General features: G+C 41.6%; 1 protein-coding gene across 2 annotated transcripts in view; it reads right to left on the bottom strand.

Annotated features, from left to right (window-relative positions):
* Nucleotides 1–1,530: 1,530 nt before the first annotated feature.
* Nucleotides 1,531–25,838, bottom strand: part of ANAPC2 (anaphase promoting complex subunit 2) — a 139,669-nt gene continuing 115,361 nt past the window's right edge. For both annotated transcript variants that reach the window (XM_033960663.1, XM_033960664.1), the window contains exons 11-14: nt 24,710–24,913; nt 20,438–20,567; nt 5,909–6,144; nt 1,531–2,568 (exon numbers count right to left, since the gene is read on the bottom strand). In XM_033960663.1, coding sequence (XP_033816554.1) covers nt 2,356–2,568; nt 5,909–6,144; nt 20,438–20,567; nt 24,710–24,913 — 783 coding nt within the window. In that variant the 3' untranslated portion in view covers nt 1,531–2,355. The remainder of the gene's footprint in view (nt 2,569–5,908; nt 6,145–20,437; nt 20,568–24,709; nt 24,914–25,838) is intronic.

The raw sequence follows: 25,838 nt of genomic DNA on the forward strand, positions 1-25,838 counted from the left end.
GGTCAAGGATATAGTGTTATCAACCAATGCTGTTGTGGAGGGATGATTTTAGGATGGGAATGATGTGGTTGTGTGTGTGAGGGAGGGGGGGGGGGAGGTAAGAGACAAACTTTATTTTTTACCTGCATGAAATTAGTCATTGGGGAAGCCAATTTTGGATTGTATGTGTACCTTTATATAACTTGTAATGGGGTGACACAAGAGCATTGTCAAGTGTGTTAGCCTCTCAATGTTCTCAGAAGAAATCAACAGTATCTCTTTTGTTAAACTTTCTAAAAATAGACTGCAAAATTTATTGTAATGTGCATGACTATTTTAGTATTTATGAATTGCTTTCATGCATGTTTATGTCATACAATACATGACTACTCTTCTTACATTAGACCTCCTATTTTGTGTTATGTCAGTTCAGTTTTAATGTGTGTTAAACACAGATTTTGGTTTAGATAGATACATAGAGTAGATTTAGAGGCTATATTCTCTCACATTCTCAATAACTCCATCAAACTCACTGCTACATTATCTCAGCTAAGTACAGAGGTCCTACAGAAATTAAAGCTTTGTCCTATCCTCATTTTGAAGGGAGTAGGGAGATGGAAGTTTAAATCAACCCTTTTGCAAAACAGAAGGGTTGGGGGGAGGGGAGAGGGTACAGAGAGGTAGTTTGTGGTGTAATCAAACCTAACTACCCCTGCACTGGGGGTTCCTCAGGGTTCAGTGCTCTCACTGTTGCTCTTCAATATATTTCTTAGCCCTTTAGCTACTTTGATCCTAGATCATAATATACGTTTTCATCTATGCGGATGACATTCTTCTGATCGGTCCTACCTTACCTTTTGCACCTGATTTATCACCTCTACAGGCCGCCCTGTTCTCTTTAGAGGACTGGCTTGCATCCCACAAGCTGGTTCTTAACCCCTCTGTGATGATGATTTGCTGAATAATGGGTGCTCTTAGTGATCCTCAAATACTCCTTAACCTTTTCAGTCATTCCATTTTGCCTGTCAACTCATTCTGCTTTCTCTGGATAGATTCTGGTTTAAAATCTTTTTTATTACCCACAAAACAATAAGTTCAGGCAGTCTTGCATATCTAGCTATCTTGGTCATTCTGCAGATTCCTTCATATGCTCTTCGGTCTCCTGCTTATCATCAATTAATTCTCCCCTCACCCAGGTCCACACGTTATGAATCCATGTGAAAGGCTGCATTCTTTTTTCTAGCACCTAGTCTCTGGAAGTCTGCCAGTACACTTGAAGTCAGAATTGCCTATTAAGAATTTTAAAAACAAATTGAAGTCACATTATTTTCAAGTTAGTCTTGCTTCCTGACGGTGATTGATTTTGCATGTTGGCATAGAGGTCTCACAGTATTCAGTGGCTTACCTTTTCTATCTTCCCTGCCCCATCTTTCCTTTTTTCCATTTAGTCGTATGAATGTATGTTCTCTCCTGCCGGAAGTTGTAGTTCTTTTATTTTTGTATTTTATTGTGCTTTATATACTGTAAACCAATTCAGCTTTTATAAGACAAGGCAGTATATCAAATTTTATTAAACAAACATAAACATAACTGTGAAAATGGCCTGGCATAAAAAAAGAGTGTGCAGTTGATGGAAGAAAGGATTTTTCTGGCTATTTTTAACAGGAGAAATATAATTGTATTTTTTAAGTAGCTTTAACTTTTCTTACATTGTGCTTTTGTAACTTTACTAGGTTATGATTTCTAGTTTTGTGAGAAGAATGGGTAATAATAATCAAAATTGGAATTCTAAAAAAGCTGAGAGAGAGGCTCACGCTTTAGAGTGCAAATTGCATGAAGTGGCGAATGCCTTGTTGGGCAGACTGGATGGACCATGTAGCTTTGTATACTTTGCATTTCCTGTAGGGAATTTTACAATGAATGCATTTCCTCTCAGAAATGAGTGACTGAGGGATAAGGGTGATAGTGGAACAGCCTCCTAATGGAGAGTGGAAACAAAAATGAGATCTGAATTCAAGTACAGTAGTACTCCAACAAGCACAAAAAATCCTTTGTGAACTAGGATAAAACCATATAATCAAGTAGCATCCACAGATATATGTTAGGTAGAGAAAATGGGGACGATTGAATATATGGTTAGCTGCAATCTCTGTATCATAGGTTACTTTTATCATGATGGGATTCTTGATGGAGATTTTGGAAAGGTGAGAAAACACAGACACTGTATCTACTGTTGTCTTTGGAGTGATGCTGGTATGAGTTACTGAAATGGTGACAGAACATAACCTACATATTCACATTACTGGTGTATTGGTGTGATAATCACTGATGATCTGACAGAGTTCAGTCTATGTACCTAAATGTTATCCATGTACCCTAGCTGCAGTTTTTTGGAAGTCGATAGACACCACCAGAATATACAAGTTGCTGGTCACTGACTTTCTTGAGCAGAAAGCTCTGCAGCTCCTGGATATCAATCTCTGACACTACAGGGCCAGTCATAACAAACATCTTCAGCATGCTATGAATTCTTTCTAATGGCAGACTCTCCAGGTTGGTTAGCATCGCCTGGATATAGGTCCAGAAGAGCTGCAGAGAGGAAACAAAGTAGACAATTTCAAATACAGGACCAACGAACAAAAATATACAACACAAATTCCAAGTTGGTAAACTAGATAAGGAAAGACTCAAAATCTGTCATTTTCCAAAGAAAAATAAGTCTATTTAAAACACAAAACAAAAGCACCACTGGGTATCAGAAGATTTGAGACACAGACCTATGGAGTAGAGAATGACACAGTGGCTGTTACCCATGGCTCGGGCAGCTGGGAGACAAAAAAAGCCCAGAAAATTGCCACGGTAAGGTGAGGGAAAGGAAGGGAGGGAAATGCCCTCGGATGACTAGGAGATGACTTTGGTGATCGGGAGGGAGGGAGGATCTCGGCAATCGGGAGGGAGGAAGCATCTCTGGAAATCGGGGGGGGGGGGGGTGGCTGCTGGACCGTGCGTGCTGAAGGGAAGTGGAGAGGGAGGGGGGTGAGAGGAACAGACGCTGAAGGGAAATGGGGAAGAGAGAGTGGAGAGTGGGGGAAGACACTGAAGGGAAATGGGCAAGAGATAGTAGGGAGAAGACACTGAAGGGAAATGGGCAAGAGAGAGTGGGCTGAAGACGTTGAAGGGAAATTAGGAAGAGAAGTCGAGAGTGGGGATAAGACACTGAAGGGAAATGGGCAAGAGAGAGAGAGGGGAAGACGCTGAAGTGAAATGGGGAAGAGAAGTGGAGAGTGCGGAGAAGACGTTGAAGGGACATGGGGAAGAGAGAGTGGGCTGAAGACGCTGAAGGGAAATTGGGAAGAGAAGTGGAGAGTGGGGAGAAGACACTGAAGGGAAATGGGCAAGAGAGAGTGGGTAGAAGACACTGAAGGGAAATGGGCAAGAGAGAGAGGGGAAGACGGTGAAGGGAAATGGGGACGAGAAGTGGAGAGTGGGGAGAAGACGCTGAAGAGAAATGGGGAAGAGAGAGATACCAGACTATGAGGGAGCGAAGGGAAGAAAATGGATGCCTGATTAATTGGGGGTGGGGGTGGAGGGAGAGTTGGAAGGGAGAGAGAAGGCAGACAATGGATGGTATGAATTGAATGAGGAGATGAGGAAAGCAGAAACCAGACAACAAAGGCTGAAAAAAAAAATTCTATTTCTTTTTTTTTTTTTTTTTGCTTTAGGATAAAGTAGTATATTAGTTGTGTTGATAAACATTTATAAACAAAGCCCTGCCAGCTCAACATCTCTTTTTCTAGTTCAGCAGCCAGAACTTTGATTTATAAAATGACAATTGTACAGAATATTGTTTCTTTTTATTCTTTAATAAAATAAATTGAGTATAAAACTATTTGAGGCTTGTGTGGATGGGATCAGAAGGTTTGTGGGGACGGGGCGGAGACCGAGCTTGTGTGGATGGGATCAGATGGTTTGTGGGGACGGGGCGGGGACCGAGCTTGTGGGGATGGGATGGTGAGCGAGTTCGCGGGGACTGGACGGTGACAGGTTTGTGGGGATGGGACGGTGGCGGGGACAAATTTTTCCTTGTGTCATTCTCTATTACTGATCCCAAGACAAGCAGTGGCTTCCTCCATGTCTATCTCAATAGCATACTATGAACTTTACCAAATCTTTTTTCAACCAGCTATGCTAACCACTCTGAAAATGAGCTCCAAAACATAACTATTCTTGAGTGAAAAAATATTTTCTCCTATTGTTTTAAAACTTCATTGCATGCCCCTGAGTCTTCGTAAGTTTTGAAAGAGTAAAAAAACTGATTCACATTTACCTGTTCTACACCACTAAGGATTTTGTAGATCTCAATTACATCCCCCTCAGCCATCTCTCTCCAAGCTGAAGAGCTCTAGCCTTTCCTTTATATGAGAGGAGTTCCATCCCCTTAATCATTTTGGTCACTCTTGTTTCTAAATCTTTTAATTCTGCTATATCTTTTTTGAGATACATACAATATTTGAGGTGCAGTCGCACCAGAGTGATCCAATGGCATTATAACATTCTTAGGCCCAGATAAACAAAGCTCTGACACTATAGTAAAAAATACCGTGGTGGGAGTGTTTTTTTTTTTTTTTTACTGACAATGCTCAGCACATTAGCATGCAAATTATAAGCATGCAATCCATGCATAGATTTGCCAGTAAAAGGGGGAGGAACTGTGCCTGGTGCTTGCTCAGAAGAGCAATCACTAGGCATAGCTCCTCCCTCCTGTCAGGCTGCTCTTCCTGCCCCAAACAGCTAAGCAGCAGGACTCCCCAAAACCGCTGGCGGCATTGGGGAATCCTGCAGCTCAGCTGTTTGGGACAGGAAGAGCAGCTTTTTTTTCTTTAATGAGCACAGATGTTGTACATGTGTTACACATGCACATCATCATCTGTGCCCATAACAAAAATTTAAAAAAAGTTGTGCCAGGAGCACTTTTCCCTTCCTCATCCCACCATGATCCCCATACTGTACTTAAAAAAAAAAAAAAATCGGCAGGACGGTTCCCAATCACTCCTGCCACAGGGATGGGACCACCCCCAATGCCGCTAGGGGGATGCATCCCCCCTGAGCCTCCAGGGGGCCATCCACCCCCTGATGCTGCCCCACCCCTCATACCTTTTTTCCAGGTCAGCAGGAGGGCTGCCTACTCCTTCCTGCCAGAGAGGACACTCCCATCAACCCAGGACCCCCAACCCTACCATTTGGTTGAAAATCTGGCAGGAGGATGCCCACTCCCTCCTGCTGGCAGGCCTAACTCTTCAAAATGGCAGGCCTTCCCCTTCCCAGTGCACCTGGGAAGCACCGGGGAGGGGCCTAAGGCTCTGATTGGCTCAGATGTCTAAGTCCCCCTCCCCTGAGAAGAGCCTGAGGTGTCTGAGCCAATTAGGGCCTTAGGCCCCTCCCTGTGCATCCCAGATGCAACAGAGCCAGCTAGTCATGAACATTCAAACACTGGCCTGCTAAGTTTAGCGGGCAAATCAGAGTGTATAAATAGCAGTCCTATCTTTGTCCACTATTAACTTAACTGACCAGTGCTGAATATTCGTTTAGCTGGTTAAGTTAGAGCAAGCAAAAAAAACCAAAACCCTGGACATTCAATGCTAGTCGCCAGAAACAGCCCAACTCTGAATAGATTGAGTACTGGCATTGGGCCGACAGCGTGCTGCCCTGTGCTAGATGAATCTCAGACTGAGTCTTTAGACAAACAGAGCATCTTGATAGCTCAGCATCCCAAAAGCTACATGGCAAAGAATCTTGCAGAAACCATGATAGTATAGCTTGGAGCATGATTTAAGGCATAAGTTAGGTCTCAGACCCCCTCAAAGCTGATCCATAAACACCTCCATATCTCCAACAGCAAATAAGAACATGACATATAGAAGTTACTTACCTGTAACTCCTCTTCCTTCTGGTCAGCCTGCGATGCCATTGCCGAGTCACCTTCCTCATCGCTGTCTATAAGAACTACTTTCTCAGCTCGATCTTTCTGCTCCTCCTCAATCACTGTGAAGGTCCCTGGGGGTTCCTCACGCAGGACTCCTTGCTGCAGCCAAAAGGTCATTTTGCGTCTTAGTGAGATCAGTGGCACCTTAAGCACTTCACTCAGCTCCTCTAAGATCCATGTACCTAGATAAGGAGAACAAACAAGGAAAGGGGTGAAAAATATTAGGAGACAGCATCACCTTTCTGAGAACTGGGAAGCTCCTGACAGAGCACATGAGAAGTAGCAATAACTTCCCACTCTCTCTCCAGCTTCAGCATGAACCTTGACTTGTTTTTCAGCAGTTCTCCTAGAAGCATTATCAAGTACCTTTCTCCCATTTGCAGAGATACCCCACAAACTGACTGGTCCATATTATGTAGTTCACCACATAATTTCAACCAAATCAAACAGGATTTTAATTGTTACTCAGATCCAGACCATAAGAAGAAGATATCATAAATGTAACATCTCAATTTAACACATTCCAAACATGGTGATAACATTAATGCAAGGATCAAGCCTGGCATCTATTCTGCATTTACTACACAGGGTCAGTACTTACCACATGATACTACATTACATGTGGTGGCAGATAGCATGGATAGGTACTCTTCTGCTATTTGGCACAGAATGTAATATGGTGCTAATCCAGTAAATAAAGCAATACTGTCACAGCAATATACCTCCCCAATCCAATCCCTCCCAAGAAGTCCCTGACCTGATCGGATTCTCTCTCAAAAAGGCCCTCCTACCTAAATTCAAACCATAGTTGAAGCCCTGACACTTCACCAAGTTCCTCCTCTCATATCAACCCAACCCCCGTCCCCCTGGAGCATTCCTGGGACTTAATTGAACATTAAGAAGCTCAAGACATGATGTGGAGCCAGAGGCAAAGAAGGTAAATCAATTTTTAAAAATGCTCCCAAAGCTCAAAATAGAAAAGTTTTGTTGCTAGGGAACTCCGTTATCAGAAGCATAACCACACCAGCAAACCAGGGCTATCACAGAATGTGTCTCTGGAAGCATTAAACTGGGAACACGGTCTATGGGTCTCAACAAAGTGAAAAGTATTTCAAGTTCCTCAGCTAGCAGGAATATAAACCAAAGATTGAGAGTGGATATGGAATCTAAAGTTAATGTTGTAATCCAGCTAGGGACAAATGACTGGCCAAAAATAGCTCGCTTCTAACAAAGAGAGCTTTCAAGAAGCTGGGGTAGGGGACTAAAGAATTTTTGGAGGTACTACCTGTCTAAGGGGAGAGAGAGAGAGAAAAGACTACATAATACAGGGAACTTTAATTGGTGGCTCAAAACTTGTCAATGAGAAGGTTTTAGATACCAAGGTGGATGGAGCAACATGTGGAAAACCAAAACGGCTATTACTATAATAATGGGCCTATATCTTTCTGCAGCAAGAAAAATGATCCTTAATGAGAAATGTAGACAATAGGGCAATCATTCAAGAAGAACTATTTGTGTTTTAAAAATGAAAATCTCAGCATATCAACATCCAAACCTCCAAAATGTCTCAAATGCAATTTTAGAAAAGGCAGAGAAAAATATGATGTGGCAAAATTTTAAAAAATGGTCAAAGGCATGTTGGGGATATTTCAGGGGTGGTATAGTGTTCCTAATGTGTATCAGTGTTATTGGGTAGTATGTCGTCACAGGGAACCCAAGAAAAATGTCAGGATTTGCACCTGCTATAAAAGGAGAATAAATGCCACCGTAGCAAGTTTTTGTGACAGCTTGCATTGGTACTGACTGAAGGAGAGCTGATTCAAGAGGCTGAGTCTCCGACTGTCATCTCAGTCCAACCAGGTCTGTCTCCTAAGTCTTCTTCCCTACAAACTCCATTCATGCCCTTTAGTTCTAATGCCCCCATGTGCATCAGTTTGCACTTCCTTACATTAAACTTTAACTGCCAGACATTTGACCGTTCTAATTTTTGTAGATCCCTTCGCATTTTGACCTTGCCCTCCAGGAAGTCCATCCTGTTACAAACCTTGGTGTCACCTGCAAAAAGGCAAACTCTTCCTTCTAACCCTTTAGCCATGTTGCTCACAAATATGGTTGCCACATCTCAAAAAAGATATAGAGGGGCATAATCAAAAGGGACGTCTAAGTCCGTTTACGTCCATCTCACAAGTCGTCCAAAGTAAAAAAACAGCTTAAGACACATTTTCGAAAGATACATCCAACTTTTTTTTCGTTTCGAAAATCGTCTAATTATACGTCCTGCTGATCTGATCGTCCAAGTCACTAAATCGTCCATCTTTATACCACATTTCCGTCCAACTTTCCATCCAAGTCCAAAACGCCTAGAACAAGCCCTGTTGGACGCAGGAGGGGTCAGCAAAGTGATGGACTGCACACCCAGACATGCCACCTAAATAGTGGGGTACCTTACAGGGCACTGCTGTGAACTTCACATAAAGGGTGCCATGTCTTCTCCTCCCTACAGCTCCCTTATAGATCATGGTGAACCCCCCAAACCACCTTCAGAATCCCCTAGATCCACTTATCTACCGCCCCAATAGCCCTTATGGCTGCAGGAGCCACTTATATGCCAGTAAAAAAGGGTTTTGGGGTGTATAGGGTAGTGCACATGTTTAAGTATCAATGCAGTGATTATAGGGGCTTAAGGGCATGGGTCCTCCTCTCCATGGGTCCCTAACCCACCCCCAAGATGATTTAAGCTGCCTCTGTGCTGGACGATTAGGCTTTCCTATGCCAGGTGGCCAGGTGATGATGGTCTGGAGGCAGAATTTTAAAGTTATGATTAAAATTTTTATGGGGGTGGGGGGGTTGGTGATCACTGGGGTAGTGTGTGGGGGGTCTGTTTTATGTGTTTGCAGTGCTTATCTGGTGACTTTAGGTGGGTTTTTGTGACTTAGACCATTTTACATGGTCTAAGTCAATGGTTCCCAACCCTGCCAGTCGGGTTTTCAGGATAGCCCTAATGAATATGTATTGAGCAGATTTGCATGCCTGTCGCTTCCATTCTATGCAAATCTCTCTCATACATATTCACCAGGGCTATCCTGAAAACCCGACTAGCCTTGGGGTCCTCCAGGGCAGGGTTGGGAACCATTGACTTAGACCATGTAAAATGGTCTAAGTCACAAAAACCTACTGGTCTAAGTCACAACGTCCAAGTTCTGTCTGGGCTCTGTTGTTAAACTTTTGGTTATACCTGCTGTAAGACTAAGTCTAAGCCGACCCATGTCCCGCCCAACTCCCGCCCTCAACACGCCTCCCGAAACGCCCCATTTAGCTTTGGTTGTTCAGCGGCACTATGAAGGCCTAGGTCGTTAAGAAATACGTCCAAAACCCATTTTTATTATCGGCACTTGGACGTTTTTGAGAAATGTTTGTCCAAGGCCGGTTTTTGGGTGTTTTTCTCTTTTGATTATGAGCCCCATAGCATTTAATACTAAAACATGGTTGATGAAATCTGATGATTGTTTCATTAATGAGTGTTGTTCTTCATATTACAATGTTCTTTGTAGCTCTAGGAAATCCCAAAAGGGAGAGGGATTAGCTATAATGTCATTCTTTTCTGTTTCTCTAGTAAATTCTCTGCAAGTTAAAGTGTTGGAGTTTATGCTGTGTAAATTAGAGGATGACTCTGTGTTTGGTCCATTGGGATTACTTTTAGTTTATTGCCCACCAGTAACTGGACTGAAATTCAACCTCATTTATATAATGCTATTATGGAGTTTTCAATAAGATCTTGTAGAATTGTAATTTGGGAGATATTAACCTATATTTAGAAGACACGTCTGATTCCTCTGCTATAGATTTTATTGTTTTTTTAAAGGCTTTAAATTTTGCTTTATTACCAACAGTGCTCACTCATAAAAAGGGACATTCTCTGAATTTTGTAATTTTTTAAGACCCTTATTCAAAGACTAATTTTTCAGGAGTTCTGGTTACATGCAAAAATTGGCAGATATTTCCTTGATTGGATCATTCCTTTCTGGTATAAATGTCTCCGCATCAAAAGAATACAACTAGAACTATAGTAAACTCTAGAGGTAAGACAGATAAATCTCAGTTTTGGCAGCAGATGTCTTCTAGGATTCTATCTTCAGAACAAGATTTGTGTCCTGAAAAGTTATTGAATAAATGGAATAAAAATGTGATAGCTGTACTGAGGAGCAAGACAAAATGAGAAATTTGTTCCATGGTATTCTGAACAACTTTGTGCTATGAAGCATAACAGTATAAAGGTGGGAAAAATGGTGAAGGACTCTTAGTGATAAGGATACGTTTTCTTGGAGGCAATCTATTAGATTATATAAAAGAGGACTTATTGAAGCTAGGAAACAATATTACTTTTCATTAATAGCCCTGATCTTAATCCCATTGAGATGCTGTGGTCAAAAATTTGAATTTTGGCACAGAATGGAAACTTCTCTGTTGAGTTTGAAGATGTTCTCCCCATGAAACTAGGTTATATGTTCTCTTAGGCTTCCACAACCGGTATCATGCTTCTTGCAATTTTTCAAATTTTGCCGTATCTGGTCAGGTAGAACCGACATTTCAGCCATCATGCTGTGGCTTTATTCCGGATATGCTGTGAGGTCTGCAATTTGTCTCTCTATACAGTGGGTCCTCAAACACAATTTGTGACCAACGGACTTTCCCACCAAAATTCAAATTGGTTGGGGCTTGGGGTGAATGAGACAGGAATGTAAATTGGTCACCAGTCAGGTCTGAGGACTAGTGCTGCCCGATTCAGGAAAAAAAAATTTTGATTCGATTCGATTCAGCCTACTGAATCGATTTTTCAATTCGATTCGATTTTCCTGCCCAATTGGGTGTTTTTTTTCAAACATCCTGGTGGGTTTATTTTACAGCCTCTTCACCCCCTTTGCCTTCTCCTAACCACACTGGCGCTGTGGTGTAAACAAAATAAACAAACAAAAAAGACTTTTTTTTCTCTCTGTTAAATCCTAGCTTACATTTGTGGTCTAACAAAAGCTCTGGCAGGATACACATTTCAAATCTGACATATTGTAATCACAAAACAGAAAATAAAATAATTTTTTGGTCATTGCTCAAATCTTGTTGGTCCCAGGCTCTGGTTGTCTTCTGATAGCTTGCTTGCCAGGGTCTCCTTCTTTCTTCTTTCTCCATGCTAACCATCCATCTGCCATCTCTGTCCTCCCCTTCTGTTTCCCTTCCCTCCCCTGGAGGTCTGGCATCTTTCATTTTTTTCATCTCCATCTACAGATCCACCTTTTCTCAACTACCCTTTCATCCAGCATCTCTTCCTTTTTGTAACTTTCATCCTTAAATCCCATTGTCCACCATCTCTCTCCTCTGTTTTTAGACCCCTTATTTCTTTCCCCCCAAAGTCCGGCATATGCATGTCTCTTTGAATCCCCCCTTCCATCCCTCCCTCATTGTACTGTTATATTTTGAAAATACTTCTGGAAAAGCTCCTGTTTCTAAAAATTTACTTCCCCCAAGTTCACTCTTCACTTTTAAAACACACTAACTCTTCAAAAGTTAAAAGAAAAGGAATCCATTTGTTTTTCTTCATTGTAAAAATACTTGAGTTACCTAAAACTGTTACCTAAAATTAGAGAGGATAAGGAATCTAGGAGTATGGCTGAACCCAAACCTAGACATGACAATACAGATCCAACGAATCGTGAAAAATGCATATGGCAAACTCTACTGGGTTAGAGGACTTAAACCCTACCTCACCCAAGCAATGACCAACATAACAATATCCCTAGTACTCTCAGTCTTTGACTACTGCATGCAATCCTACTGGGTATCCTGAAGTGCATAATCAGGCAGTTCCAAATAGCACAAAATGCAGCAGCAAGATTCCCGATGGGAAAATTGAGGCTGATGAGTATCACCCCACTACTGAAAGAGTTACCGTACACTGGCTCCTGATTGAAAGCAGGGTGAAATTCAAGATCTTGCTTCTATCACACAAAATCATTCATCTCTCAGAACCATAATATTTAGCAACCAGACTATATAACTATATACTAGCATGCGCCCTGCGCACAAGCCACAAATACCTGCTGGAAATACTGTCCTTCAGAAACATTAGATATAAAAGCATCAGGATAAGAATGTTCTCAGTGATGGCTCCAAGTGGTAGGGATGGGATAGATCGACAGTTTTGGGGGAAAAACCATTTACAGGGTAGTGGGTCAGCTGTGGAGATGTATTTTTGGGACTTGGGCAGTTGCATTAGTCAGTCTGGGACAGTTTTCAGGCAGTGGTGCAGTTGCAGAGAATGCCAGTCCTTGGAATGATGGGACAACTATGGTGAGTATTTTAGGAGCAGTGAGAGAATAGGAAAAGATAGCTGGAAAGGAAGAATCCCCTGACTGCTATCTCACCTAATGTGACTTTCTATACTACAGAAGCTGGAACTCCTCCCACAGAAATACACAGGACCGTTTCTAATTTTTATTTGGAGGGGGGAAGGAACAGGGCTTATTTTTCTGCAACCTCCAATCTAATCTGGAACATTTTTAATTTGATATGTATTTTATTGCCATTTTCCACATGCCAAGTTTCATTCCATTCCATTAAAATTTTTGGATAGTTGTTTTGCTCCAGACAGATGGATATTGTAAGGGTCAAACCTCTTCATATAGATTTTACCCAGAGCTTCGCAACCACCTGCATTACTTCAAAGACTATGCTTTAAGCAGAATGAACTTTGCTTTATATTTGAGTGAACTTACAGTACATACTGTGTATGTAAGAGTGAATTTTAGCCCACATCTGCTCTTTAGCAAGAACTGCTCAAGGCCACTCAACTAATGCAACTTCGGACAAGCACTGCATCATACACTTTTTGACCAGGCATATACTGAGGGCAAGCTGATCTTAGTCACTAAGGAACCAGACCTCTGAATTCCTCAAAGGAAGTGGAGCCAAGTTCTTGGAACTGCAACCTTGGGTGATGCAATGTGATTATTTTTGGAGTGGCCAAGGCCATGAGGTGGAGAGTATATCTGATCTCCAGAGATAAGCCCTATGCTTAAGGTTATTAAAAGAAGCATTTCCAGAGAGCATCAAGGTTGGTTTCTGTCTGTCTCTAAAGGTCTGACCCAGGCGGTCTGACCCAGGCTGCAAATAACTCTGTTATTGTTCTACCCTTGGCATTTTGTAACTTCTGCTGGGCATCCTCAACTTGACTTCTGTGGTACCTTCAGAGATCCTCTGCTGGCCAGCCTCTACTCACCTGGACACAACTCCTTCACTGACAGTTCATATAGCTCCTTTATGCCCTGAAGAATTTTAAGAGGCACAATTTGAAACCTGTAAAGTAACTGTGTTTACTCCGAAGTGATGTACGCAATAGTGAAAAAGGGTTTATTGTATATTTCCTAGCATCCTAGCCGTTTCAGTGCACAAGTCTCATATCTCAGTTTTACTGTTTGACCACTTCAGTTGCCTCTTGTTTTAGGCCAAATGATATGATCATGTCACGCCTCTTTTAATATTGGCTCACTGGCTACCAATTATACATTGGCTGACATTTAAAATTCTGCTTCTTACTTTTAAAAAGTCAGACAAGCTCACACTCCAGCATTTCAGACTGACTGCTTATTTCTTATATTCTTACATGGACACTCCAGTCAACAAAATCTTCTAATTGTACCTTCTGCTTGTCATCTTACTTACAATGCCACTCGTAAAACTACGTATATTTTCAGTAACAGCACCTACAATATGGAATGACCTTCCATCATACCTTCGACATGAAACTTCCTTAGCTAAATTTAAGTCTAGTCTTAAAACTTTTCTATTCAAAGATGCTTATGATAAAGGCTACCTTATAATAAAATATTCATTTCATTGCCCGATAGGAATTACCTATACTAAATCCCTCGCCATCCTTCCTCATGTTATTTCCCTTCACTTTCTTTTCTATCAATATATTGTAGTTTTTCCCCCCTTCCTCTAATTATTTTGTCTTTCTGTATCTATCTTGTCCTTCCCTTTCTGATTTGTTTTTATTGATTTTATGTGCTCCCATTTTTTTAATAGTACACCGCTTAGACATGGTATTTGGGGTATATCAAGATTAAAATAAACTTGAATAAAATTCATAATACTGGTGTGGTTCATTGCTTGTCGGTATTGTGGATCAGGGGCTAGAACTTAGAACTCAAGGAACATAATAATAATTCAGAGTGCTAATCAGAAATCCATTATACATTCTCACTCCTCATTACACAGAACATAACAGCAGTTTTACTGGATCAGTCCATCTAGCCCAGTATCCCATCTTCATGGAGGCCAATCCAGGTCACAAGTACCTGGCAAAAACCCAAATAGTAGCAGCATTTTTTAATCTCACTTATTGTTTTACCACTTATTTTGTTTTATTTTATCATTCAAATTTCATTTAAATTTCCCCAGAATTCTATTGCTTCAACGGTTCTCCCTCTGCATCTATTCTTATCTCCCCTCTTTTTTCTACCTTTCAAAGTCCTTTAGATCATTGTAGTCTTATTAGAATGTTTATTTTCTTATTTTTCTCATCTATTCTCTATTTTATTTCTTCATTACTCTACTAATTGTCATTTTTCCAGGTACTTTAGTTAGATTGTGAGCCTTCGGGACAGTAAGGGAATTTCTAAGTACCTATTTTACTTATAATTTTAATGCACCCTATTGTCTATTTTTCTGTAAACCGCTTAGAATCCTAACGGAATTTAGCGGTATATAAGAAATAAATTACATTACATTACATTCCATGCCACCAATCCAGGGCAAGCAGTGGCTTCTCCCATGTCTGTCTCAACAGAAATTTATGGACTTTTCCTCCAGGAACTTGTCCAAATCTTTTTTAAAACCAGCTACATTAACTGCTCTTACATCCTCTGGCAACACATTCCAGAGCTTAAGTATTCTCTGACTGAAAAAATATTTCCTCATATTGGTTTTAAAAGCATTACTCTATAACTTCAAGTGTCCCCTAATTTTTGTAAATCTTAATGCAGTAAAAAATTGATCCACTTGTACTCGTTCTATACACCACTCAGGATTTTTTAGACTTCTATCATATCTCCCCTTAGTTGTCTCTTTTCTAAGCTGAAGAGTCCTGCTGACCTCTTTAGTCTTTCCTCAAATGAGAGGAGTTCCATCTCCTTTATCATCTTAGTCGCTCTTCTCTGAACCTTTTCTAGTGCCGCTATATCTTTTTTGAGATAAGGAGACCAGAACTAAACGCAATACTCAAGGTGAGGTTGCACCATTGAGCGATATAGAGGCATTATAACATTCTTAGTGTTGTTTACCATCCCTTTTCTAATAATTGCTAGCATCTTGTTTACTTTCTTGGCCACCGCTGCACATTGGGTGGAAGGTTTCAGCGTATTGTCCACGACACCCAGATCTTTTTCTTGAGCACTGACCCCCCAAGGTGTACCCTAGCATCTGGTAACTATGATTTGGCTTATTCTTCCCAATGTGTACTCCCTTTGAGAAATAGGAGCCATGCAAGAACCACTGTGTAGACCTATTTTTCACTTACAATGTTCTCAAACCTTTTTGTATAGTTCTTTCCAACTTCTATTGATTTGGAAATAGTAGCCTATGTATTTAAAGGAATTTGCCCTGTCTACGTTGCATTGAGAGCTAAGACCAATTTTTTTCAAAAGAACTTTCAGATACCTTTAAATTAAGGAGGTTTGTAAAATAAAAACCTAACATAGTACCTTTTTTGCTATTGCACCCATCCCTTGGAAATGAAGGCATATTGTCTCTTTTCAAAAGCATTTTGCAATATCATTATTCGATTAATTTGGATAATGCTTTATTCTCCAAATATGATGCACAATATCTGCCCATCCTGCATTTAATTTCAAGAATTTGTATTAAGAAGTTTGCTGACGGGGCTTTAGCTCTTATCGGCATCTTGATCAGATTTTGCTTGTAAAGAGAAGGTTATAAATCTAGAATTCTTTTCTAGTTCTTGTCACATTTAATATCTTATTTATATAGGCCCTCATTTTACAAGCTCTATTCAGTTTAATATTGTGACAGGGACCCTGCGCTACGCAGACAGGACTCAGAGTCCCACATTTATCATTGGCCCAGGCCTACCCCTGAACCCAGCTTTCAACTCCGGGCTGTCCAACAGAAAAGACTAGTTCCCTTTAAGGATCCAGATGAGGTAATCATTGGGGGAGGGACAAAGCCGGCAGAGCCCTTTTACCCAAGAAGCTGTTTGAGAAAGGGAGGAGGAGCCTGGTGCAAATTGTGCTAATTTGGCCAGAATCCAGTCATACTCGAGGGACTGGGAGATGAGTGAAGGTATTGAGAATGCCTCCAGCTTTGTGTTGCCAGTGGAGGAAAAACATGGATTTCAGTAATCACCTGGAACAGGTCAGAATGTTTAAACCCTAAAGTGGCTGCAATATTGTTTTTGCCTAGAGACTGCATGTTACAAATTGAGGTCAACAGAACTGTGTAGGCTCTAAAGACAAAGTTGTATTGTTTTGTTTACTATAGTAGAAAGTTTTGAAAAGGATTTTTGGTTTTCTTTTTGTCTTTTATGAATGCACCCAGTTTGTGAAATTCTTATGCCAAGAAAGGCTAAAATACCTGGACCCTGGACACTATGGGTTAGCAGCTGTAGTGTTTTTCTTGAACACCACTAACTGCCCAAGCTGTCTGGTAAATTTGGGTTCATTACCAGTCCAGCTAATGTACAGTAGTTAGCTGTGAAAGGAGCAAAAGAAGAAAATGTTTGGTTCATTTCCCTTTTGAGCTGGAGCAGGATAATCCAGATGGACTAGGACTGTGCTTAATCCTGGTGGACTATAAAATTGGACTTTTTGTTTGGGAGTTTTTTTCCTGGCGTGCTTAATTGACTGATTTGAAGACAAGTGCACAAGACTACCTGACATGAATTGGAGTGCACAGAGAAGCCATAAAGAAATAATAAATGTTTTTTTTTTCACAAGAATATGGTGTGCTGTCTGGTTTACTGAAGACAGCAGTACTCAGGCTGTGGCGTAGTTAATCCCAAAAGCCTCAAGAGATTGCACTGCCTGGGAGACACTGCAGAAGTAGTGTTAAAGGTCATGTTTACAATTTTATGCCATGTGGTAGGGTACCTAGGAGTCCCTGTCACAATATGTGCATAAAGCAATATGTATCCTTTATTTTGCACAAATATCTAAGTCCATGAATTAGGTCTAAGTGCAGGCAAATAACAATGGGGGGTGCAAGATCATAGATGTTTTGTTTCCATTTCCTAAAAGATTTGTCAGGAATTGCATCTGCTCCCAAGAACTCTACTAGAGATATTGAGGAGGGGGAATGGCCTTTTCTCTGCAGTTAAGACCCCACAGTCCTTGACTGGTTCTTGAAGTTCTTACGCTCCCGCTCCTACACAGTCAACATGAAGGGCATTTCTTCCTCCCCCTGGAACCCGATCTGTGGAGTCCCACAAGGCTCACCTCTCTCTCCTATCCTTTTCAACATTTATATGGCCTCCCTCAAACTCCTCCATCTCTCCCCCCTTGAAACACTTTACACTTACGCAGATGACATCTTTGTCCTCCTTGAGACCGACCAGAACCTCACCAACCTCTCTGCGAACATATCCTCATGTATTTCGAACCTTCAATCCTGGCCCACACTGTGCAGATGAAACTGAATGAATCCAAAACAAAACTTCTCTGGCTCGGCCCAAAATTGGACCAACTGCCCACCTCCATCCCTCTGTCCTCTGGCCCCACTCTGCATCTTGAATACTCAAGTAAAATTCTGGGAGTGATCATTGACTCTACACTTTCCTTTCAATGATCACCTCAACTCCCTAATAAAAAATGTTTCTTCAGCCTTCACATGCTGAGGAAAGTGAGAACCTGTTTCCATCAAAAACACTTTGCCGTCCTTGTCCAATCCACCATCCTTTCCAGACTGGACTATTGCAACTCTATCTACCTAAGCCTAACAAAGAAAAACCTTCAAAGACTCCAGCGGAATCAGAATGCCGCTGCTAAGCTTATCTTCACAAAAAGCAAATTTGACCACGTCTCACCGCTTTTGTCCAAGCTCCACTGGCTTCCGATAATCTCCAGAGTCCACTTCAAATGTGCCTGCCTTACTTTCAAGATCCTACACGGCATCTTCCCCCCCTTTATTCCTCTTTCTTGGAACTCCTCTCACCCCAATTCCACCAGATCCACCCAAAAACTGAAACTTTCCTTTCCCTTGTAGGAAAACTAGGTCCCTCCCTCCCTTTTAGAATCACTGAGCTCTGGAACAACCTTACCTCCCCACTTAGGAATCTGAGCTCCCTCCAACTCTTCCGTAAACATCTGAAAACCTGGTTATTCTCAAAAATGTAACTCTTCCTCCCTCTCTGTTTACTCTAGTCCTCTAAATTTCCTCTTCATCTTTCCCTCCACTGGAGTTCCTTTCCACCCTAATTCTTGTTAACCGTGTCGAGCTCTGCGAATGTTGAGATGATGCGGTATACAAACCTAAGGTTTAGTTTAGTTTAGTTTAACGCGTGCAATCACCGATCAGGCATCTCCCTTCCTTCCTTCCTTCCCTCCCCTTACTATGTCAATTTTGTGGGGAGGTTTTGTCTCCCAGCTGTCCGAGCCGGCTTTCATCATGAGAAGGCTTTAATCAAGTCGCATGTGGCTGCTGAAACGTCTCCTCTGACGCGACTGGAAACAGTAAGTTGCATCAGAGGAGAAGTTTCGGCAGCCACAAGCGACTTGATTAAAGCCTTCTTGTGATGAAAGCTGGCTCGGGCAGCTGGAAGATGAAAAAAAAAACAGAAAATCGGTAAGGTGAAGGAGGGGAAGGAAGGGAGGCAGATGCCCTCGGATGACTCGGAGATGACTTCAGCAATTGTGAGGGAGGGAGGATCTCTGGTGATCGGGAGGGGGGCTGCTGAATTGCGCGCGCATTGAAGGGAAGTGGAAAGAGAGGGGGAGTGAGAGGAACAGACGCTGAAGGTAAATGGGGAAGAGTCTGTATATGGACATTCAGTTGAGGATGGGCTGGGGAGGGTTTTGATGGCTGGGATGGTTAAGATGGGCTGGAGTGAGCTTTAATGGCGACTCCAGGAGATAGAACCTAAGCATATTACTGGGCAGGGCTCTGGGTTTCTGGGCCAGAAATATCTAAGCAAAAGGACCATTTAAACTCAATTAATTTATGGAGCAGACTGGCTGGATTAATTTATGGTTGTGCAGACCGGATGGATCACCTGGATCGTTATCTGCAGTCATTTACTATGTTAAGAGAGAGAGGAGATTTGCCTACTGCTCTTCTGTTTATTTTTAAACCTTCAATTCAATTTTGTCTTTCCCTTCCTGTTGTGCTTAACCTCTAATTGTTGACTCCTATATTACTTAGATTGTATTTCTTTCCTTGCCTTACCTATTGTTTCATTGTGTTCATAAATGAGTTCTTTTATTATGTTTTGCAAACTTAATCCCTTGTTAGTTATGTATGTTTATTTTATGTATATTTTAACTATGTATTTTGCTGATTTGTACATCGCTTAGAATTTGGAATAGGCGATTAATCAAATTGTAAATAAACTTGAAAACTTGAAACTTGAAGGGAAATGGGGAGGAGAAGTGGAAAGTGGGGAGAAGATGCTGAAGAAAAATGGGCAAGAGAGAGAGAGGAGAAGACGCTGAAGGGAAATAGGGAAGAGAAGTGGAGAGTGGGGAGAAGACGCTGAAGGGAAATGGGCAAGAGAGAGTGGGGGAAAAACGCTAAATGGAAATGGGCAAGAGAGTGTGGGGAGAAGACGCTGTCCATCTTCTCTGCTTTCTCTCCCCTAACATCTCCCTTCTTTCTCACCCCAAATCTGTTCTCTCTCCCTCCTCCCACTTTCCCATCTTTCAGATCTGGCATGTTTCCCTGTCTGCTTCTCCCTGCCCACGCAGTCCTACAAATTTGTTGTCTTCACCGACAGTGATAAAACCAGTCTGCCTCCACCAGACCCTTGAATTTTTCTTCTACTGCATCCTGCCTACATAGTAAAAGGGAACTGAAACAGTGTATAGTCCCCTGGGACTGCCCTGGAAGAGGTCTGGCTTTATTGTCACTGGTGAAGATATCAAGTTTGTAGGACCATGGATCAGGGAAGAAGTAGGGAAGGAAGAGGCCAGATGGGAAGGCGGGGGTGGGGGGGAAGAAAGAGGGGGAATACCATGGATCTATGCAGTGTTTTTCACTGCAAGGCCCACAGACTATATCTAGCCTCAAAAACTAGAATGATAGCATGGGCTTAGGATCCCCAGGGGCCATCATTGGCCCACAGAGGCCTTGCATTGAAGAACACTGTTGTAACAAATAGCTTTGCTAAAATCATGGACAGACTTATATTAACGTTTGAGAGTCCTGCCTCAAACCTATTCTACTACAATAATAATGAATGCCCAGCAGACTCACTCTTGCTCTGGAAGTTGAGGATTATTGCTGCATGTACAGGAGACACAGACAAAGAGAGAGTACGGTCTGCTAGCTCCACATCCAGATTTACCAGTCCTAGGTGATGTTTCCAGTTCAAAGTACGCATAGCCTGAAGAGAGGAAACAGCATGTTTAGAGCACACTTGGACCAGAAAATATAGGATCAAGCCAGACAGGGTGAACACATGGAAGTACTTTTAAATAGCTTTTTTTTCGTGGAGAACATTTTATCTGTAAAAAACGGATCTCATAAATTGTATGATGGTATGCATGCATAAAAGGTTGGTGCACTTACGCCAAAGAACTGAGCCTTCTTTTACACAATCTGACATAAACATTATCAGGGACATAGTTTGGGTGAAACTGCAATGTACACATGTATTTCATAAAATAGCAAAGATATATATATACACCTTAGCAGGTGTTTTCTAAGGACAAGAAGTATACATTCTCACATGTAGGTGATATCACCCATGGAACCTGGTAAGGACACTGAGAAGTGCACTGTCACTTTAAGTCTTTAGGCAGTGCTCATACCATGCATATGCAAGTGCCTTCCTGGTGGGTGGATTGTGAGAATATATGCCTGCTGTCCTCAGAGAACACTTGCTATAGGTAAGTATCTTTGCTTTCTCCGACAACAAGGCAGCATAATATTCCCACATGTGAGACTTCCAAGTTGAGAGGATCATGTGTCTGAAGGAGGTTAAATATTGAATTTACAGGAGTCTGGCACAATCCAACAGGGCTGAATGGAAAGTTGGCTTTTAGACAGTGAAAAGGTTCTGCTTGCCCAAACCAACTGTCTCTTCTGGAGTTATGTTCTAAAGAAAGATTATCTTGCCTCAGTAATCTTCTTTCTTGTAGATGTGTCTAATGGTCCTGAACACTAGGGTCTATTATTCTAACCGGCAAGTTGCTTGCAGAAAACTGTCAATCATGTTTTCAAACCCCTCCTCCTTCCCATGGAGCAGATCCTGCCCCCTCAATTTCTACAAAAGCAATTAAGTAGCACTATAATAAAAGATATAACAGGAAGGAAGGAAACGGAGAAAGAGCCCCAACACCACAATTTTGTTCTGCTCTGTAACAATCATAGGAAAAAAAACATCATATCTTCCAAATTTGTGCAACTAGCACCAACTATGTATAGAGCTTGTTGCTACTCGCATGCCCTGCAAACAAGCAGAACCTTGAACCAGAGTGTATGGACATAAGGAAATATTTTTACATCACACTCTTCTTAATTTTTTTTTTTTGTCTCAGATCCTCTGAGGGACAGAAATTCTTCAAATTCAGACTGATCCTAAGGCAGAAGGCAGGCAAAGCCCATACACAGGGTGACACATCTACAAGATGTGATTATTACTGAGGTAAGACACATGTACAAGAAAGATTATTACCGAGGTAAGAACCTAATCTTTCTTTCTAGTGCAATGTGTCTAGTGGTCCTGAACGCTAGAGATGTTCCAAAGCAGTTCCCAGTCTAGGGTGGGGCCGCTGTGCCAGTCCTTAATACAGAGGGGCTCTGAAAACAGCGTCCTTCCCAGCTGCTAGGTCTACCCTATAGAATCTCCTTGGGTAAGACAACTATAGTTTCAGTCCATGAAGCAGCAACTCCTCTAGTGGAGTGTGCTTTCAATGCGATCGGTGGTTGTTTACCATAGCCCACATATAGGAAATGGCCATTTTAATTCAGACAGACAGACAGAAAGCGGCCTAGGAGAGAGAAAGAAAGACAGACAGCGGCCAAGGAGATAGAGAAAGAAAGACAGACACACACATCTATTCTAGCCCCCGTTAATGTAACGGGCTTAAAACTAGTTTTGTATAAAATCCTGGTGGCTCCCTGTAGTGATATTGATCTCTTTTTTTGTGTGGATAAGCAATTATTAGTAGTGATTCAGAAATAATAGCTTCCACTCCTCCCCCCCCATTTATCAAAATGATGGAAAGATATGTCACAGAACAACTGGAATTCTATTTACAATGCTTCACAATAAGGAAAAATCACAGCACCGAGATGGTGGTCGCAACACACGGCAAAGGACTACTAAGCAAGAACTACTAATACAATTTGATCTAAGCAGTGCTTAGTAGAAGACTTAGTAGTCTTCGATCAAATGTCTGAGATCTTCAGTGATTTTGGATTTAGCTTCCTAACCAATTGGCACTTTCTGACAACTGGCACACTCCCAGTGAGGTTCGCCGTGGATCTCCACTTTCACTATTAGTGTTCAATCTTCTAATGCAATCCTAGGCAGCCAATCTAGATCTCACGTGAATAAAACATTTCACCTATGCAGACGACATAACGATCATGCTACCTGTTAACAACTGCATTAGCCAACACCCTCGCTACTGTCCAAAAACGGGTCCACATCATAGAAAATTGGACCTCAAACCACTGCCACAAACCAAATAAGAACAAAAACAAATTCCTTTGGATAGGACCCTCAACTGACTCACGCTACATTCCAAGGACCACAGTACATGACACAGACTTTCCATCAGAACTACAATCCCAAATCTTAGGAGTAGAAATTGATAACTACCTATCCATTAAGAGCCACGTACAAATCAATAATAAAACAATCTGTAATTTAACACTAGTTTTTTGCTCTAAAACACTGCGATTGCATCTACAACTAGTTCAAAATACAACAGTAAGACTCATATACAGACTATGGAAATCAGAAAACCTATAGCCCTACTATAGGAAATTACACTGGCTACCCATAACTGCAAGGATCAAATTTAAATTAGGCATCACTGCTTTTAAGATCCTGGCAACACCCCCCAACTACCTAACAGAGTTGACCATCCTACTCCAGGGCGCCTCCAACAGAAACCTTTCCCATTTAAAATTCCCAGCATGCAACAATATAAAGTCTACCAGGTAAATTAACCTATCCATCAAATATCTTTTAGCAAAATGCTGGAACCATCTACCATTTACACTATGATCTTGTGAAAACTATCTCAGGTTCAGAAAACTTTTAAAAAGCATTTCTATACTAAGATATGGAACCAACCCTGAAGTAACTGAAATGGAAATTGTAAAAACACTTCTTGTAATGCAATTCAATCTTGAACTGAATAGGTAAAAGTGATCAGATTTGATACAATCTCTGAAGTACACACAGAAAATTCAATAACTTTCAAAAGGAGACTATAATAACATGAGAAAAATGGTAAAAAAAAGAAATTTAAGAGGAGCAACTGCAGCAGTCAAAACTTTACTTCAGGTGTGGAAGTTCTTCAAAAATACCATTCTGAAATCCCAGACTAGATATATTGCATGTATTAAAAAAAAGGAGGCAGAAAGGCCAAATGACAGCTGGCATGGTTAACAAGAGAAGGAAGCTTTTAGTTAAAAGAAAATCCTTCAGAAAGTGGAAAGAGGATCCAACTGAAGATAATAGGAAAGAGCATAAGAAATGGCTAATTAAATGCAAAGCACTGATAAGGAAGGCAAAGAGAGACCTTGAAAGAAGATTGCACTGGAGGCAAAAACACATAGTAAAAGTTTTTTGAGGTATATTCCTCCCTCCATATTCATGGGGTTAGAGGCAAAGCCAGCCTGCGAATAACTTTAGGGCCAACTCTGACCCACCCTTGCCTCCCTCCCGCCTCTTGGACCCCTCCACAACTTAGGGTCAACTCTGACCCATCCTCGCCTCCCAGAACCCATCACAACTTACTTTTTAAAGCCCAGCGGTCTAGTGGTGAAGCGGGGCATGCGCGATCTTCCTATGCTCCTTCTCCCTGCAGAGCCACGAACATAAATAGCTCCTGTGAGTTCCACTAGTCTCGTGGAAACTCACAGCAGCCATTTATGTTCAAGGCTCTGCACAGGACAGGAACGTAGGAAGATCGTTCCTGCCCCACTTGTGACCTGGGTTGGCCACTGATGGAGACACGATACTGGGCTTGGTGGACCTTCAGTCTGTTCCAGTATGACAACTTTTATGTTGTTATGACTTCACTGGTGTAGAAATGAGGTTCATTCTTATAAGTGTAAAACTAATCCATTCGGAAGTATAGATGCAATAAGTCTATATTTGAAGGATGAAGTTTTCAGTCAGACCATTTTATCCAGATAAATGTCTTTGAACGTTTCCTTCATAACATACAGACTGTGGGCAATGTGCTTGCTTTAAATGAGGGTGTGCATGTCTAGTCCTGGCTTTCAGGTGTATCTAAGTTGTACTCTCTTGTTTCTTTGGCAGTGAAATAAAAGAGATCAAACCTTTAGTTTCTCGTATTTCTTTGTGTAGGCCTCCATTGACTCCTTAATTTGATCAGGCAGCTCCAGTTTCTCCTCTTTCAGAGGTGGCCAGAACTCACTGGACAGGATAACAGCAACCAGATTAAAGGGTGGTTTTTCCTCCTCAGGAAGCTTCTCCTCCTCATCTCGAATATTTGCATTTATGCGCCGGGAATCTGCCATATCCTGTATAAAGTTACAAAGGAAAGTTCACAAGGGTCTTATAAATCATCTCTTTCTTAAAATTTTTCTTTTACAGTATATGCATGTTTTCTTTTTCAAGTAAAACATAGATTGTCAGGAACATAAGTAAACAAGCACGGTAACTTGTAGCTGTGCTGGCTTTGGTGCCAAATGCCCTCCACTCAAAGCATAATAAAACACTCTTAAGCAAAACAAATAACTACCCACAAACTGTTTCTCCTTTTAAGTATGGACTAGAGTCTCACTGCCCTGCTAACCTCAGCAGGAATGTCCTACCCCTCAATGCCTCACCCAAAGGGCTCAGCAAAGACACAAGGGTAACAAGAATTATTCCAAATATTATGGATAAATTAGTATGGTTGACATGAGAGTTCACTTTACCAATGGTGTGCCTCAAGGGCCTGCTCTTTTTTTTGAAAGCAATATTGCTGAAGAGCTGCCAGGTAAGATGTGCCTTTTTGCAGATGATACCAAAATTTGCAATAGAGTAGACACTCCGGATGGTGTGAATAACATGAAGAAAAACCTATTGCCTCTTTAACAAAGCTGCACTAGCGGCTGCTGAGCGGCAACAGCCCTGAAGCCCTTTAAATCTCTATGGGCTTCGAGGCCATTAGCGCAGCACAGCCGCTAGCGCGGCTTTGTAAAAGAGGCCGCTAGTGAAGCTTGAAGAATGAAATACTGTTCCAATGCTACAATCACTTCCGAATCACTCAAAAATTGTTGCCCTTGCAAACGTTTTTAAAGTTTGGAAACAGAAAATAGTCAGGTGGAGCAAGACCTGGTGAGTAGGGTGGATGGTCTATGCACTGAAATCCCAACTGCATTAAAACACTCATCATTTTGCCAGACTTTTGAGCAGGTGCATTGTTCTGCAGCTTCCCTCTCCTGAGCCCTCTCCTGAGCC

The sequence above is a fragment of the Geotrypetes seraphini genome, chromosome 10, assembly GCF_902459505.1.
Source record: "Geotrypetes seraphini chromosome 10, aGeoSer1.1, whole genome shotgun sequence".
NCBI classification, from domain to species: Eukaryota; Metazoa; Chordata; class Amphibia; order Gymnophiona; family Dermophiidae; genus Geotrypetes; species Geotrypetes seraphini.